The sequence below is a fragment of the Oryctolagus cuniculus genome, chromosome 5 (assembly GCF_051225735.1).
Source record: "Oryctolagus cuniculus isolate XC-2025 breed Fujian yellow rabbit chromosome 5, ASM5122573v1, whole genome shotgun sequence".
Classification (NCBI taxonomy): domain Eukaryota; kingdom Metazoa; phylum Chordata; class Mammalia; order Lagomorpha; family Leporidae; genus Oryctolagus; species Oryctolagus cuniculus.
In genome coordinates, this window is record NC_142871.1 from 157,794,993 (window position 1) to 157,811,553 (window position 16,561).

A 16,561-nucleotide genomic window follows, 5' to 3' on the forward strand; every position below is an offset into this window, starting at 1 on the left:
CAGAAGATGGCCCAAGTGCTTGGGCCCTGCCACCCACGTGGGAAATGCAAATAGAGCTCCATTCTCCCATCTTCAGCAGGGCCCAGCTCCGGCCTTTGCTGCCATCTCTCTTTCTCTGTCTCCCTCTCCCTCTCTCTTTCTCTTTCTAACTCTGCCTTTCAAATGCATTAATTTTTTTTTTTGACAGGCAGAGTGGACAGTGAGAGAGAGAGACAGAGAGAAAGGTCTTCCTTTGCCGTTGGTTCACCCTCCAATGGCCGCCGCGTTGTGGCCGGCGCACCGCGCTGATCCGAAGGCAGGAGTCAGGTGCTTCTTCTGGTCTCCCATGGGGTGCAGGGCCCAAGCACTTGGGCCATCCTCCACTGCACTCCCGGGCCACAGCAGAGAGCTGGCCTGGAAGGGGGGCAACCGGAACAGAATCCGGCGCCCTGACCGAGACTAGAACCCAGTGTGCCGGCGCCGCAAGGTGGAGGATTAGCCTAGTGAGCCGTGGCGCCTGCCGCATTAATTTTTTTTTAAAGAGGAAATATGTGTGGGTTAAAAAACATGGCTGTCTCCACTGAGAGCAGACACCACGTGCTGACCAGTGATGTAGTTCATAATTACATATGCAGTCACCCAAGTGTAGACATGCAAATTTCTTTAGGTACCAACATTTAGAGCTGGCTATCTAAATATTAGCTGCTTGCGGAAGCGGCCCATGTGGGAGGGAAAGCCCTCAACAGAGCGCTAGACATCGAATAAGCGTTTCTGCTTGCAGCTGGCACTCCTTGCGAGTGGTCTGGTCTGGTACCACCTCGTTAGTCCCTAGTCTGGGTGTGCTTAGCTTATGCAGTGCCCATTGGAATCAAACACAAGTGGCTAAGTGTGTGCTTCTCAGAAACCAATATTCTCCCCTAGGCCAACAGGGGCAGCGCGCCTGTCACTTGCACCTTCCTCCCGGACGCCTCACGCGTCCTGCAACAGCCTCTCGTTTAATCAAAGCCACGGATCATGGCGCTAGCAGCAAAAGGCATTAGCCCGGCCACAGTCACTTCATTACTCTGCATCTCAGAGGCCCACAAGGATCGGGAGGGATCCCAAGTAACATCTGCTCTTCCTAAGGGAACCAGGAAACCTGCCTGGTTGGTAGGAAAATCTGCCTGCCCAAGCAGGTGCATGCGTCAAGCGAGTAGAGGAGCTCCAGGCGCACCGGCAGCGAACGCTTTCCCCGTGAAATCCGCTGCCTGAAACTTTTCCGCGACCTTGAGGAGCCCTCGGGAGTCCGCCGCGAGGACCGCCCGGGGGCTCGCGACCTGGCGCAGCCGCCCCTGCGCGCCCACATCTGCAGAGGCTCTGCCCGCTCCACGCCAGCTGTCGCGGCTCTCGGCCGCCGCTGCTCGGCGTCCCCGGCAACCGTCCACGGTCCATTCGCTGCACGGCGGATCTGGGGAGGACGCGTGGACTCGCCTGGAAGATGCGGCGGCGCGACCCCTCCCCTGACTCTGGCCAGTAGGCACCATTCCCAAGGGACCAGGCGCGGGCCAGAAATCGCGGCCTTATTCCAGGCTAAGCAGACCGTTACTGAACAACTCCACAAGTCTCCAGGGCGCTGGCGCCGCCGAGGCCAAGCGGCCTCTCTCTCCAAAGTGCAGCCTCTCGAGCCAAGCCCGCACCTGGATCGCAGCCCGGCAAAATCCCATGCCCACCATGGAGCATGGAGGCGGCACGGCTAGGGGGCGCCCGGAAGGAGACAGCAGGTGTAACATTTCCTTAAGCTGATCCGCCGAAACTCCACCTTCCACGGAGAGGTGCTGGGAGCAGCGGAGTTGCTTCCTTAACTGCTTCGAAGCCCTGGTTTTGGGGAGCATCCGGCTGCCAGCCGGGTTTGGCTCTGGGCGGCGGGCGTCCCCGCAGCTTTCCAGGGAGCAGACTCCGGGGGTGGCCCCAACCCTGCGCCCGGCAGAGCCGCCTCCCCCGACGGGCCCCCGGCACTCACCGTCCCGGGCGTCCTCGCCTCGACTGCAATTGCTGCAAATGTGTTTTATCTCCTTGCCCAGTTGACTGTGGATCACAAAGGACACGCTGTTGTTGTTGTTGGGGGCGGGCTCCTTCGGGGGCTTCATCCTCGGCAAATAAAAAGCTCTCTTTGGGGGTTTCTCGGCGCTCGCGCCTGGCACCGCGCCCTCCCTGCAGCGCGGCGAGCGGAGCGCAAAGCGCCCGGGCTTCGCGGCGCGCGTGGGCTCGGCCATCCGGAGCCCCGGCGCCCCGGGCCTGGCGCTGCGCCGGCCCCCGCGCGCTGCCACTCGCGCCCCTGCGCCGCGCCCCGCATGCCCCCGCCCCGCCCCCGCCGCCCTGCAGGAAAGCCGCGGCGGCGGCGGGGCGGGTCAGGGAGGGCGCCCAAGGGTCTCGACCTCGCCGAGCTGGCCTCGCCCGAGCCGATCCGAGTGCCCAGGCCGGCGGCCGAGTCCTACCTGAGCTGCTGCACGCCCACCTCTCTGTCTCAGAGGCTCACGTGCGCATCCTCTCCTCCGGCAGCCCCACCCTCCGTCGGTGTCAGCACCAGCAGGGTAGAGCCTGCGGGGTTTGCAGCTACCTTCGCTCCGGAGCTGCAGGGCAGAACGCCAGCCCCCTCCCCCTTTTCCAAGCCGCAAGCTGCCAAATGAAAGCAAGATGTGCCACCCAGGAGGCGGCCGCGCTCGGAGCCCTCCGGCTGGAAGCGCCTCTCCCGGCCCAGAACAAATGGCCCTTCTCGGGTGTGCCCAGCCCCAAACCCCGACTTTGGCTGGAGCAGACAACCTGTTAACATCTTCAGCGATCTCACCGCCGCCCGCCCCCGACCTGAAGGGGACCTTACCCCGGGGTCCTTAACATCCACCTTAAAAAAAAAAAGAACTGATTTTTTTTTCAATACTCAGTGACAGCAACTTGCAACTTTGGGATCCCTGTGAATTTGGCTGAATATTCTCCAGGAGTCTTGGCACAGTGAATACCGCTTAGCAAGGCAAACAGCTATCTTTCCAAAGAGAGAGCAGGATCTTAGATAAGACCAATCTAATGGTCCCAGAATAACAGCTACAAGTTATTGAGCCTTGATTTGTTCTCTACAGTTTTCTTCTTTCCTTTCTTAAATCACACTACATCTAACCAGCTGGCTGTTCACAGCCCAATGCTTACACCCTGGTGTTCGCAAGTCCTACCTTACCTGTTGGGGAAGTCCCCGTGTCACACAGTCACCCCAAATGCTTGTTTAGAGAACAGGAACTCTGGAGAGCTGCAAGCCCTGAGAGTCGGCTTTAGAAACCAGGGCAGGGCCCAGGAATCCACAGCTTTAACAGGTTTCCCAGGTGATCTTGCTAAGAAACAGGTGTGGATAGCCAGGTATGTCTGCCTCCGTGCTGTGTTCTTCCCACTTCACCCCATCCCTCTGAGTCACAACCCTTGGCCGCTTTCCTGGCCTACCAAAAGAAATGCCACTTAAAGAAAGCCTCATCCCCACCAGTTGTTTCCAGGAACTTCCCCAGAGCTAATTTCACAGTGCCCAGGGACAGGCCCTTCCGCAAAAGGCAGGCCATGGCTGGTGTGCCCTCCAGCGGGGCAAATCTTGCATGTGCAGCTCACCTCCCAGGTGCAAGGGTCCACGAAGCCCAGGGGATACTACATCGCTGGGTTAGAGTGTGTTTGGGTCACTCCGGCTCTACTACTCTGCCAGTCACCCTCCTCATCTGCAAACTGCTCTGTGCAGATCAGCACAGGGTTTCATTGTTCATATTGCAAGTTGCGTGCCCGGCTGCTGTCACTGGCCCCAGAGTGAGATGTCAGGGACTGACGTGCAATGCAGGTGTGGGAGGCTCACTGTCTTTCATTCGACCCTAGCTGGTCCCTCCTAGTGCCTGTCATGGCCTGGAACTAGTCTTCCTTCTCCAGTGGATGACTAGCCAGCCAGCTATAGGTAAATCTCCCTGCACCTGCTTGCACCAGACTCACATCACTGGGTCCCCGGCTCATTGGAAACCTTATCTTAGCAACTACAAAGGCCCCATTGGTCAGACAGCTTGTGTGCACCAGGGGGGATGTGTTGTGTTGGGTTACAGGCAAACATTTGTCATTCTCTTTTTTTCTAGTCTTCAAGCCTCTCCCCCAAACTGAATCACCTCTTAACTCCCTTCTGAAAGAAGAGGAGAGGGGGTTGTATATTTGCAGTGGATTCCATCTTTTCTGAATTTTTTTTAAATTGCATGCCTTTCCCACCTTACTCTGTCCCCAGGTCTACACAGGTGATCTGCCTAAACCCCATCTGGCCTTATGAAAACAGCTGGGCCCAGAGCAATTTTTCATTCATTCTCCGAGTACTAAACCAGACCAAAGGGCTTTCCGTGTCTCTGTGTTAATTGGCCAAGTGGCTTGGTGATGGTAGCATAGCGAACCCTGACACAGCAGCGACCGTAGGCTCAAATATCAAAGGCTGTGACAGGGAAGAGGGGGAACTCTATTCAAGTGAAGTGTCTAAAAGGCCTCCACCTTACCACGGAGCACTAGTTCCCTTGACTGGTGAGCCAGCTTCCTCACTTGTCCTCCCTGAGTTTGCAGCCTCTGATGGCCCTTCCCACGTGCCGTCCACTTGCCACATGTGACAATGTGAATTCAGATTCAAGTTCAATGCTTCAGTTGCCTAACCACAGCTCAGGGGCTCAACTGATAGAGGCCCCCTGATAGAGGATAGGGCAGATAATAGGACATTGCCACTATCGTGCAAAGATCTGGCAAACCATGCTGCTCATAGAGGACGCGTGCATTTTAGTGTCTCAGGCTGAATGCCCGGATGGAGTAGCTGAGGTTCCAGAAGCTGCAAAGGACTATCGCTTATTGTAACAACAAAAGGAGAGAAGAGGGATGCTTGGGGCAGTTCCTCCTAGTCCTGGCCACATCTGGCGGCTTCCTATACCACCTGTCCAAGGACACAGCAGGGCCTCCTGACCCTGCTCTGCACTCTGAGTGACACTGAACACCACCTCGGGGAAGTCTTCTGATACCCATTGTTCTAATGTCCTTATACTCTCAATGCCATGAGCTGGTTTTTAAAAATTTTTAATTTAGTTTTATTTTTATTTGAAAGGCAGAGAGAGAGATACAAGATATCTTCCCTCTCCTGGTCTACTCCCTAAATGCCCACAACAGCTGGGGACTGGGCCAGGCCAAAAGCAGGAGCCTAAAACTCCATCCAGGTCTCCCACCTGGGTGGCAGGAATCCAGGATGTGAGCCGTCATGACCACCTCCCGGGATGTGTGTTAGCAGGAAGCTGGACCGGAAGAGGAAGAGCTGGGCTCTCTGAGCTTGTGAGAATGCAACATTGCAAGCTGTGCCCCAGAAAGTGCAATGTAATGTGAGCTCCAGGTGATCTGTGAGGGGGTGAGAAGCACCACCCAGGAAGCAGCCCGTTAAGGTCATCACTGTCTAGCAGAAGAACACGTGTGTTGGCTCCAATGTAAATAATCACTAGGACTTCTGATCTTGAGGAGCTTTCCATGTCCTGGGAAAGAAGATGCACTCAATGAAAGGACTTGCAAGAATAACAGGACACAGGGAGCTGGAAAGTGTGCAAGCTTGTTACAAGGAATAGCCCTGGAAAAAGAGGCACTTAGTATCTGAGAGAGAGCCCTGTACAAGGGAAATTCAAGGGGAATTGATGTGCAAGAGCTGGAGCTAATGAGGGAGTTCTCCAGGGCAAAAGGGTGGTGGCGGCAGCAGCAGCATGGGGCGAGTGCAAGCTCATGGGCTAGGGGTGTTCACGGAGAGGTGGGAGACGGTCAAGGATAGGGAAACCGTTAGCCTGGTGGGACACTGAAAACTGGGCTTCCCCAGAGCTCTCCTCAATTAGGGTGATGTGCAGGCAACCCCAGGCCTTGAAACCCCCCAAGTCTGGATGCAGGAAGCAGCGTGTGATCACCTGCAGACTGAGGTTTTGTTCTGCTCTCAGCCAAGCCCACGCTTCTTGCTGTTTCTAATGTCCCACAGGTACTAGGCATAAAGGAAACGCCCAAGGCTAGAAATTTGGCAAGTCTCATAAAGTGCTTTAACTCTTACAAAAGGTCAGAGTAGAAAGACAAAACATGACATCAGGGAGACGTAGTGGAACCATTCAAAAATGCAGGTGAGGGTTCTTCAAAAAGTTCATGGAAAGATAGAATTAGTTTAGTGAAATCCACGCAGAGCTTTTTCATGATATGCATTTCCATGAATGTTTTGAAGACAGTCTCTCCATATGCATGGGTTTCAAACTTGGGGACACCAAAATACAAGTTTCTTTTAATCCCGCTGTTCCAGGGATGTATTGAAGTCCTCTTTAGAAGTCGCCTCTCAGTATTAGCAAAGGATTGGCTCCTGAACCCCCGCAGATACCAAAGTCCCCTGACGCTCAAGTCCCTCACACAGCGTGGCACAGCACTTGCACCCTTCCTACGGAAATCCTCCCGTGGACTTCAAATCCTCTCTAGATGACTTCTAACAGCCCAGATCATGTAAATACAATATGAACAGTCATCACTCTGCAGTATGCAGGGGATAATGATAAAAGTCTGTACACATTCAGATCTGTGATCGGCTAAATCCAGGGATGCAGAACACACAGATACTGTGCTTGGGTTTAAAAAAAAAATCACCACACATATTTGACATAAGAACAGATTTTTAAAAAATCAATTTTCCTTCCTCAGAGTTTTTGGTCTTTGATTTAGACTCCAGCTTGCCTCTGGGTATCCTTTCTTGTTCCCATCCTCTCTGAGGTGGGTTCACTGGATTTCCACCCCCATTCCAAAGCTATCTTCCCGTCAAATCCCTAGAATATGAGAGCATGACCTTATTTGAGAACAGGGTCTTTGCAGATGTAATTAAGTTAAGGACCTCGAGCTAGGAGATCATCCTAGATTATCTGGGGGCCCAACATCAGTGACAAGTGTTCTTATAAAGGACACACGTGGGAGAGACACAGATAGAGGGGAAGACGGTGTGTAGTGCACACGGAGAGTAGAGTGATGTAGACACAAGGAATGCCAATGTCTGAGAAGCTGGGGCAAGGCAAGGAACAGAACAATCCTCTGGAGGCATCGCGGCTCACCTTCGACTCGGACTTCTGAGAAAATACCCGTTGTGGTGACTTGCTGCACCAGCCACAGGAAACTCATACACTCTATAAACAACAAATGTATGCTCTGTTCCCAATACAAGATCCACATCTGGGCTCAGTGTGGTGTAGCCGATTTAGCCTCTGCCTGCAACACCTGCATTCCCCACCAGAGGGCCACTTGGAGTCCCAGCTGCTCTGCTTCTGATCCAGCTCCCTGCTAATGCACTGGAAAAGCAGTGGAAGATGGTCTGAGTGCTTGGGCCCCTGCCACCATAGTAGGAGATTCAGATGGAGTTCCGGGCTCCTGGCTTCAGCCTAGCCCAGGCTGGGCTATTGTGGCCTCTGGGGAGTGAAGCAGTGGATGGACCCTCACCCCCTTTCTCTCTCTCTCTCTTTTTCTCTTAGTGACTCAGCCTTTCAAATAAAATTAAATAAATTTGTTAAAATAACATCTGTATTCTTCCTGGTTTGATCTAAACATTCAGTATGTTGTAACTAGAACTGTAAACTAATTTTATGTAAGTGCAAATTAAGAATATTAAAAATTGCTACCCATTGGTTCATGAACACAGAATTGTGCTATTCTGTGTGTGTGTGTGTGTGTGTGTGTGTGTGTTGTGTTGTATCTGAGTGTTTTGGGTTTTGTCCTTTGATTTTTGCAGACACTAAATGGAAGCATAGAATAGAATGAGGGGCTGGTGCTGTGGCGCAGTGGGTTAATGCCCTGGCCTGAAGTGCCGGCATCCCATATGGGCGCGAGTTTTAGTCCTGGCTGTTCTACTTCCAATCCAGCTCTCTGCCATGGCCTGGGAAAGCAGTAGAGGATGGCCCAAGTCCTTGGGTCCTTGCACCCACGTGGGAGACCCCGAAGAAGCTCCTGGCTCCTGGCTTTGGATCGGTGCAGCTCCGGCCATTGTAGCCATCTCAGGAGTGAACCAGTGGGATGGGAAGACCTCTCTCTCCGCCTCTACCTCTCTCTGTAACTCTATCTTTCAAATAAATAAAATATTTTTTTAAAAAAGAATAGAATGAGAGAAGACTGTCATGAATAGGGGACAGAGCTCCCAGGGTTTTTCATATTTAGTATCGTAATCCCACCTCACCTATAGGGACTATATACCAGTACTCCTCGTGGGTGCCTGAAACCACACATAGTTCCAAACCCTTTGTATTTTATTCTATTCTGACCACAGATCTTAACAACCTCAACATATTCTTTTATCAAGTGGAAAATTTTTATTTTTCCACTTAAAGGAAGAACTTTATTGCTTCTTTTTGGCATGCCCAAATTGCCAGCACCACTACTCTTGCACGCTGGGGTCATTGCTAAGTGAAATAAGGGGAGTCCTAGCACCAGCACTGCAGAACATGGCAATCAGCTGCGGACTGAGAGGGCGGGGAGTGGTGGCGCGCGGTGGATACGCTGCACCAACGAACGACTTACATCCTGGATAGGACACAGGAGGTGCCATCATGCTCACAAATGGCAAAAATGTATTCTCTTCCAGCGAGGGTTTCTTGTCCCAGTGTTTTCCTTCAAATTGGGTTTTGGAACCTCTAGCTAAATTCTTTGGGACTTAGCTTTTCTATTATTATTTCTTAATCCGACCTGGCAGGTTTTTTGTTTGTTTGTTTGTTTGTTTTTGTAGGATCCAGAAAGAGACATTACTGGACAGCAGGTTTGTGCCAGTAATTTCATGTCTCTGCTTTTGGAACTTCAGTTCTTAAAAATAGAGTTGTGACATCTACATGGTGTGAGCAGCATTTTTTGGTCCTTTTTTGTTTTTGTTTTTTTTTTTTTTTTAGCTAAGAACTTTTTTTTTTTTTGGTTGTTGTTATTGTTCCCCAAATTTTGAACAGAAAGCAATTTTTACTTCCAGCCTTGTGATGATTATGCTTACTCAGGGATTGTTGTGTGCAAATAATTCTGCAACCACTTAGCAGAGAGCCGCAGGATGAGAAGGGGAGATTGGACGCAGTGAGATGACACAGGTGGAGAAAGAGGTGACCCAGGGAAAAGCACTGGAGTATGGTTCCCGCTGTCTCTTGGTTGTAGCATTATGTTGGGAGGCGTCCCATCTTTCTGCACTGCCATGGACAGGGAGAGGGCTGGAGCAGTCTCGCCCTTAAGTCTATAACAGCTTTCTCCATAGCAGGCTGCGCTGTCAGAATGACTACTGCTTTTGTGACTCCAACAGGAAGAAGGTCAGGTCTAGTGGGAAATTAAGGTCTTGTGACATAAAGCGCCCGGAAAGCCTGTATTGCTAATATCTGAGGAAGGATCTCATTCTGTCTTAAACGTTTTGGGATCGGGGTGGGCCTTGTAGTGAAGCAAGTTAAGCTGCTGCCTGGGATGCCCACGGGCTCAGATGTGCCAGTTAATAGGTTAATATCCAACCTGACATCTGATAACAGATCTGATAATATCCAACATCAGAGAGCTGGTTTGAGTCCCGGCTGTTCCACTTCTTCTTCTTCTTTTTTTTTTTTTTTTTTTTTTTTTTTGACAGGCAGAGTGGACAGTGAGAGAGAGAGACAGAGAGAAAGGTCTTCCTTTGCCGTTGGTTCATCCTCCAATGGCCACCCCAGTCGGGGCACCGCGCTGATCCGATGGCAGGAGCCAGGTACTTCTCCTGGTCTCCCATGGGGTGCAGGGCCCAAGTACTTGGGCCATCCTCCACTGCACTCCCTGGCCACAGCAGAGAGCTGGCCTGGAAGGCGGGCAACCGGGACAGAATCCAGCACCCTGACTGGGACTAGAACCCAGTGTGCTGGCGCCGCAAGGCGGAGGATTAGCCTAGTGAGCCGCGGCGCCGGCCTGTTCCACTTCTGATCCATCTTCCTGCTACTGCATCCTGGGAGGCAGCAGATGATGGCCCAAGCGCTTGAGCCCCTCTCACCCGTATGGGAGACCTGGAAGTAGATCCAGGCTCCTGGCTTTGGCCTGCCTGTCGAAGGCATCTGGGGAGTGAAACAGCAGACGGAAAGTGTCTCTCTCTCTCTCTTGCTCTGCCTTTCAAGTGGATGAAAATAAACAACATTTAAAAAAATGAGTTTTTCTTTTTCAAAAACTTTGAGGTCGGGTAGTGCTGCTCATGCCTGGGGAAAAAGGAAGGCACTTCCAAAAATTCATAGAAAACTGGAATAGGAAGCTACTACGAGCAATTAAGATGCAAGTTAGATGGTCACGTCCCACACAGGATGGGCTGGACTCCTGGTTCCAGTTCCTGATTCCAGCTTCCTGCTCACGCACTCCATGGGAGGCAGCACGTGACAGCTCAAGTAGCTGGGTTCCTGGCACTCACCTCAGAGACCTGGACTGAGTCCCTGGCTCCTGGCGTCAGTCACCCCGGCCATTATGGGCATCTGGAGAGTAAACCAGGGGTAGTATCTCTGTTTCTCTCTCTCTGTCTCCCTCCACTTTCAAATGTTTAAAAGTTTGTAGCATTTCCATATTTTTTGAACTTTTTGAAGCCCCGCAGTAGAGGATAGGTTAGGTAGAGGTTGAGAATTGTCAGAGATTAGTGAGAATTCTGGTAGTTCTAAGACATTCATTTCTTTATATTTTGCTCCAAATTATAAACTCCATTTAAATAAGATTCATAGTCATTTAAACATAGCCTTATGTTTTCTTTGAGAACCAGGCTTCTTTCTCACAGATTTAGATACTTCTAGATATTTATCCTATGGAAATAAAAGCACCAGAACAAAAAGGTGTTAGTAAGTATATTTATATTGCAAGGTAATAAATTAAACAGGAAGTCTACCAATAAAGAAGTGACTACGTAAATTTTATACCACAATGTGATTTTTATATGATTTTATGATTTTATATGATTATATGATTTTTATGTGATATTTATACCACAATGACACTAAAAACAATGACTTAGGTCTAAGCAAGTTGACTTGGTCAGATTTTCATAATATATTGTTGAATGAGAAAATCAAAGTTCAGAGAACCATCAAATAGTCTTACTTATGTAAAAGACATATCATAGACATTAACGTTGTCCCCCAAATATTTCTGATGCAGGGTCTCCAGGTACCTAACAGAGCTGCAGTTCATACAACCAGATCCCTTGTAGGTGGTTGGACCAGGTGACCAGTTCTGACCTAGGAGTGATGAGCTCAAGTTCAAGGCAGTGGCTGCTGCTTCCATGTGGGTTCTGGAGTAAGGCAGAGAGGAGCCAAGCCTACCCGCTGACCCACCCTGGTCATGTAGTAGGACTGTTTCCAGTTACTGGAATTTTGGCACTGACTTGACAGTGGTATGATGGAGCCCAGCAAGCCGAATGCGGCAATGACAGACATGCGTGTGACCTTATTCACTCAGCACCAACACCAGCAGATGGAACGATGATTTCCATTGTACACAGCGGGAAGCAGCAGCTCAATGAGGTTAAACAAATTCCCTGGGTTACGCAAATTAGCATTTTGCCAAGTAGAAATCCGAACTGAAATATGTTGCAGGGCCAAGCACCTTTCCTCCTGCAGACATCCCACGGGCACGCAGGGAGCTTTTCTTTTCAGAGGACCCTCAGCTCTATTTTAGGACAGAAGCATATGGCCTCATAAAGCACAAGCGAGAAAGGTTATCTGACTACAGGCGCAGGACACAGAAACCTTGGCTGCCACGCAGAGCAGAGCCGCTGGTGGTAAAGAGAACAGGGATAAAAATAGGCCGCCCAGGTTCCTATCTATCATCCATATTGGCAGATTCCTGCCCTTTCAATTTGTAAAACAGGCTGCACTTGTTATCCTCACCCATGGTATGCTCCTGGACCCTGTCTGCAACCGGCCAGCCCCTCAGGGCTGCCTAACAAAAGCTCCCGGTCAGCTAATGATAATTGGCCACTGGGACAGAATCACAATTGTTTGCACCTAGCAGGTGAACATGAAGGTAATAGGCTAATGTACCATTGGCAAGAAACACACACTGGCCCCTTTTTTTCCAAGTGTGAGAACATTAGTTATCCAGGAAACCTGACTGCTGTGTGTGTGGGCAGCTAGCTGCGGGGAGATTTTAAATGGGGACTGCAGGTGCATAAAAGTAAACCATGCAAATGATCTCTTCAAGGGAAAACGAGATCTTCTAATTCACGGAGGAAAACATGAAACTGCGCTAAGACTTGTGAAGTGAACAATCAAAGGCACAGCCCTGCTTCTAACAAGCCAGCTTGTAGTCTCTTGCCAGCACTCAGGATCCTGTGATCTGCTGCGCGCCCAAAACAAGCTTTTACAGCATAGAAGCCATGCTGAAGGGGAATCATATTTATTTTCCTCTGTTTTATTTCCATCGAGCTGGTTCCTCTGTGATACATATTATATCAACACAAAGTATTACAACAATGGTTTATCATCATCTTACACATGTGGAAGGGATATTGTCTATAGCAATTGCAGGGTAAAAACTAAGAGGGGCAGGCATGTTGCCTACTGGTTAGGATGCTCGAGTCCCTGACTGCATACCTGGATTCCAGGGCTGGTTCCACTCCTGACTGCAGGTTCCTACTAAAGCAGACCCTGGAAGGCAGCAGTGTTGGCTCTGGGAATTGGGTCCCTGCCACCCACCTGGAAGATCGGGATCAAGTTCCCGGCTCCCACCTTTAGCCTGGCCCAGCCCCAGACCAGTTCTGGATATTGTAGGCGTTGGGGGAGAGAATCAGCACATGTGGGCATTCTCTCTCTCTCTCTCTCATAAATAAATTTAATACTATTTTTTAAGAAGGTAAGAGTCTGAAGAGAGATTATCTTAGAGTGTTGTTGAATAGAGAGCATGTATTGTGTACAAAAGCAGGGAGTGCAATACTCAAAAAACTCATTCAGGATAACAACGATTAATTTGCAAATGAAAGCAGACTATTGTTATTGTCAGGGGAAGGGAAAGAGAGAGGGATGCATTATTCAGCCTGTGGCCAGTGTATTTGAGAAATCTGCTGTGCATTTCTTTATGAAAACATTAACTGTATTCATTTATACAATACGCTTAAGTATATTAAATGCATATTAAAATTCAATGTTATATAATATTGCATATTCCATGTAGAGCTCATATCATTAACAAAAAGTTTTACCATTTAATCGTCATAACTCCTCCAAGGTTTGAGGTATTCTGGCCACCACCTCCCCAGGAGGAAGCCAGAGAGATGAAATTGCATGACACACTGTACTGCATAGACATGGCAGAGCCCAGATCTGCAAGGAATGCAGGTCAGGCATGTATCCACACTCCACTGTAGCACACTATTGGCCAGAAACTTGCTGTCGCAACCATCAAAATATCTTTCCAGGCCAACCTAGAAAAAAAATTCCTGGAGAATTTCCTAAAGATGAAGAGCACGCCTGTTATATTTGTGAAAATCAACCTATTTGCACTGGAAGTAAACAGATATTTCAAAAAGTACTGAAATGAATATTCTCTCCATCCAAAACCTTGCAAGACATTTATTTTTAAAAATATTTTCAGCATGCCATCTTTGGGTAAAAATGGATAAAGAATACAGAATTATTCAATGAAAAGGATCAATTCTATAAAGAAAGTGTGAATTATGAGAGTAACGAAAGCAGCATTCTGAATTCATACAGAATAAATCAACATGGCTTCATACTTTATCATATCTAAGATTAGAAACTGCTGACAATGAGTTTTGTAAAAATATTAACTACATGAAGTCCGTTTTCTATCAGCCCCTCTATTCCATTGCAAAATTAGCTGCTTGTCTTCACCGGGGGGGAGGCCCTGATGCTAAGACAAGCCGTGGGCTCCAGACTGATGCCCCTGGAGCTTCTCAAGTTTATAAAAGGCAAAGAAGCCCTGCAAGCTACCTCCTACACATCTCTACCCTCACCTCAATTTCACCTCACCCACAACAAGCCGCAGGAGATGACCTGAGGACTTGGGCCCCGCCACCCACATGGGAGGCCCGGATGGAGTTCCAGGCCCCTGGCTTCAGGCTGGCCAAAGTCCAGCCATTGTGGTCATTTGGGGAGTAAGCCAGCTGATGGAAGATCTCTCTCTCTCTCTCTCTCTCTCTCTCTCTCTCTTTCTCTCTCTCTCTCTAATTCTGCCTTTCAACTAAATAAATAAATGTTTAAAACAAAGAAAAGATTTGGAGCCATCATTGTAGCATAGCGGGTAAAACCACTGTGCCGGCAATGACGGCATCCCAGTGGCTGCTCCACTGCCGATCCAGCTTCCTGCTCATGGGCTGGGAAAGCAGCAGGAAGTGGTCCGAGTGCTTGGGCCCCTGCCACCCATGTGGGAGACCTGGTTGAAACTCCTGGCTCCTGGCTTCAGCCTGGCCCAGCCCTGGCTGTTGCAGACACATGGGGAGTGAACCAGCGGATGGAAGATCTCTCTTTCTGTCTCTCCTTCTGTCTCTGAAACTCTGATTTTCAAATAAATAGATAAATGTTTAAAATATATATAATATATATGCATACATATGTGTATGTAAATATATATGTATATAAAACACTCCTGTTTGCTTACAAGTGAGAGGAGTAAACATCGCTCAAAAGCCTGAATTTGATTTTCCAAAGGCAGAGTCCTCAGATATGGCCCAGGTATTCACGTGTATGACATTAAGCATCACTCATGAAGCTCTCTTGCTTATATGTTCATGAGCCCATAGAGGACATACTAGCGTGTCTGTCTATTAGGGTCTGCTAATTTTCCTTAAATGGTGTGTATGGCATCAACTGTGAGTTGTTTAGAACATTTTATACACAGTTTGGGAACTATTACCCATCATTAAATTCATTTAGAGTGAACTCCCATGGCAGGCACTGGGAAAAATGTAGCTTGGGTTTTTGATCATTTCACATGATCAACCAGTAGCTGACACTGCTTCCATCGTAAGTGACTCATCCAACAGAGACAGGCTCTGTCATTTATGTCACCATGCATGAGAGTAATACAGGTGACATACGATAATCATAGGGACTGCTTTGTGCTTAGAGTTTTCCTCTGGTTTCACTAAAGTGCTAAAAAATGAGAGATACAGATGTTTCCAGGTGGCATAGAGTATTATTAAAAAAATAAAAAGGAGTTGAGCTATTTTCCTGTAAATACAGGTTTGTAATTGCTAACCAAAAGAACCAGTGGGGATTTACTCCATGCTTTGTAGTATACGGTGGTGTTTTGCCAGGCCAAGAAAGAAATCAGACGGCTGAGGGAACACGCAGGCACCTTTGCTTTACCTGACGCTGCCTTGGGTGCTGAGAGGTGGCAGTGTGCTCTGTGCACTCCAGTGTGACCTGAGCTTCAAGTGGGATAAAGGACAAGCAGGATCACCCAGGAAGGAAGGGGTCCTTACTTATAATTTATAGTCTGGTGCTAACTGTAAATATCAGTGTAGGTTTGATACCCTGAGGAGACTTCCCAGAACTGTTTAGATCGGTAACCACTGCAGTCATGAATGAATGAGTCAATAAAATCTTCATCTTCAAATACAGACTAGCAGGGCTGGCATTGTGGTGCAGCAGGTTAAGCCACTGCTTACTATGCTGGCATCTCATATCCAAGTGCCGGTTTGAGTCTTGGCTGCTCAGCTTCCAATTCAGCTTCCTGCTAATGTTTCTGGGAAAGCAGTAGAAGATGGCCTGAGTACTTGGGGGTCCTGTCATTCTTGTTGGAGACCCAGATGGAGTTCCAGGGTCCTGGCTTCAACCTGGCCTATCATTGGTTGTTGCAGCATTTGTAAAGTGAACCAGCAGATGTAAGATCTCTCTCTCTCTCTCTTCCTCTCCCTCTCTGACACTCTGCCTTTCAAATAAATAAGTATATATTTCTTTTTTTATATATTTTATTTTTTGAAAGTCAGAGTTACAGAGAGAGAGGGAGAGACACAGAGAGAAAGAGAAATCTTCCAGCCACTGGTTCACTCTGCAGATGGCCGCCACAGCTAGGGCTGGGCCCGGCCAAAGCCAGGAGCCAGAAGCTTCTTCCAGTTCTCCCATGTGGGTGGCAGGGATCCAAACACTTGGGCCATCCTCAGTTGTTTTCCCAGGCGCATTATCAGGAAGCTGGATTAGAAGTGGAGCAAGCAAGACTGGAACTGGTGCCTATATAGGAAGGTGGCATTGCAGACAGTGGCTTTCCCTGCTACACCACAATGCCAGCCCCAAATAAGTGCACCTTTAAAAACATCCAGACCAATTTGAATCCAGATTGAAGTGACTACACAGACTGTCTGAGCTGATCATCTGTGAATGTCACCTACTTGCCATCTCCAGCAACGGCCGTCTTACGGACATTCTAATCTACCTGTTCAAGCAAGATGTTGAGAAAGGTTTCAAACCAAAGTGAGATGGTGGAAAGAAGACTAGAAACACAAGAGTCCTGCCCCAGAATGGGGACACTCTTGAGTGGATTCCCCTTTCTAGGCTACCAAGTTTCTGCTGAGAGGTAGAGTTGAATCAGGAAGAGAGACGAACCTCTTGTGGGAAGAACT

The 16,561-nt window shown here is 48.9% G+C and overlaps 1 protein-coding gene across 20 annotated transcripts in view; it reads right to left on the bottom strand.

Moving 5' to 3' along the window:
• PHACTR1 (phosphatase and actin regulator 1) overlaps positions 1-16,561 on the bottom strand; it is a 581,745-nt gene that overhangs the window by 287,511 nt on the left and 277,673 nt on the right. For 2 of the 20 annotated variants that reach the window (XM_070074398.2, XM_070074396.2), the window contains exons 1-2: positions 2,454-2,751; positions 1,979-2,043 (exon numbers count right to left, since the gene is read on the bottom strand). The exons of 12 other annotated variants lie outside the window; for them this stretch is intronic. Coding sequence is in view for 2 of the 8 variants with exons in the window: in XM_051855843.3 (XP_051711803.3) it covers positions 1,979-2,231 (253 nt within the window). In the remaining 6 variants the exon portion in view is untranslated. 6 more of the 20 variants (XM_070074400.2, XM_051855847.3, XM_051855843.3 and 3 more) reach the window with 4 other exon arrangements.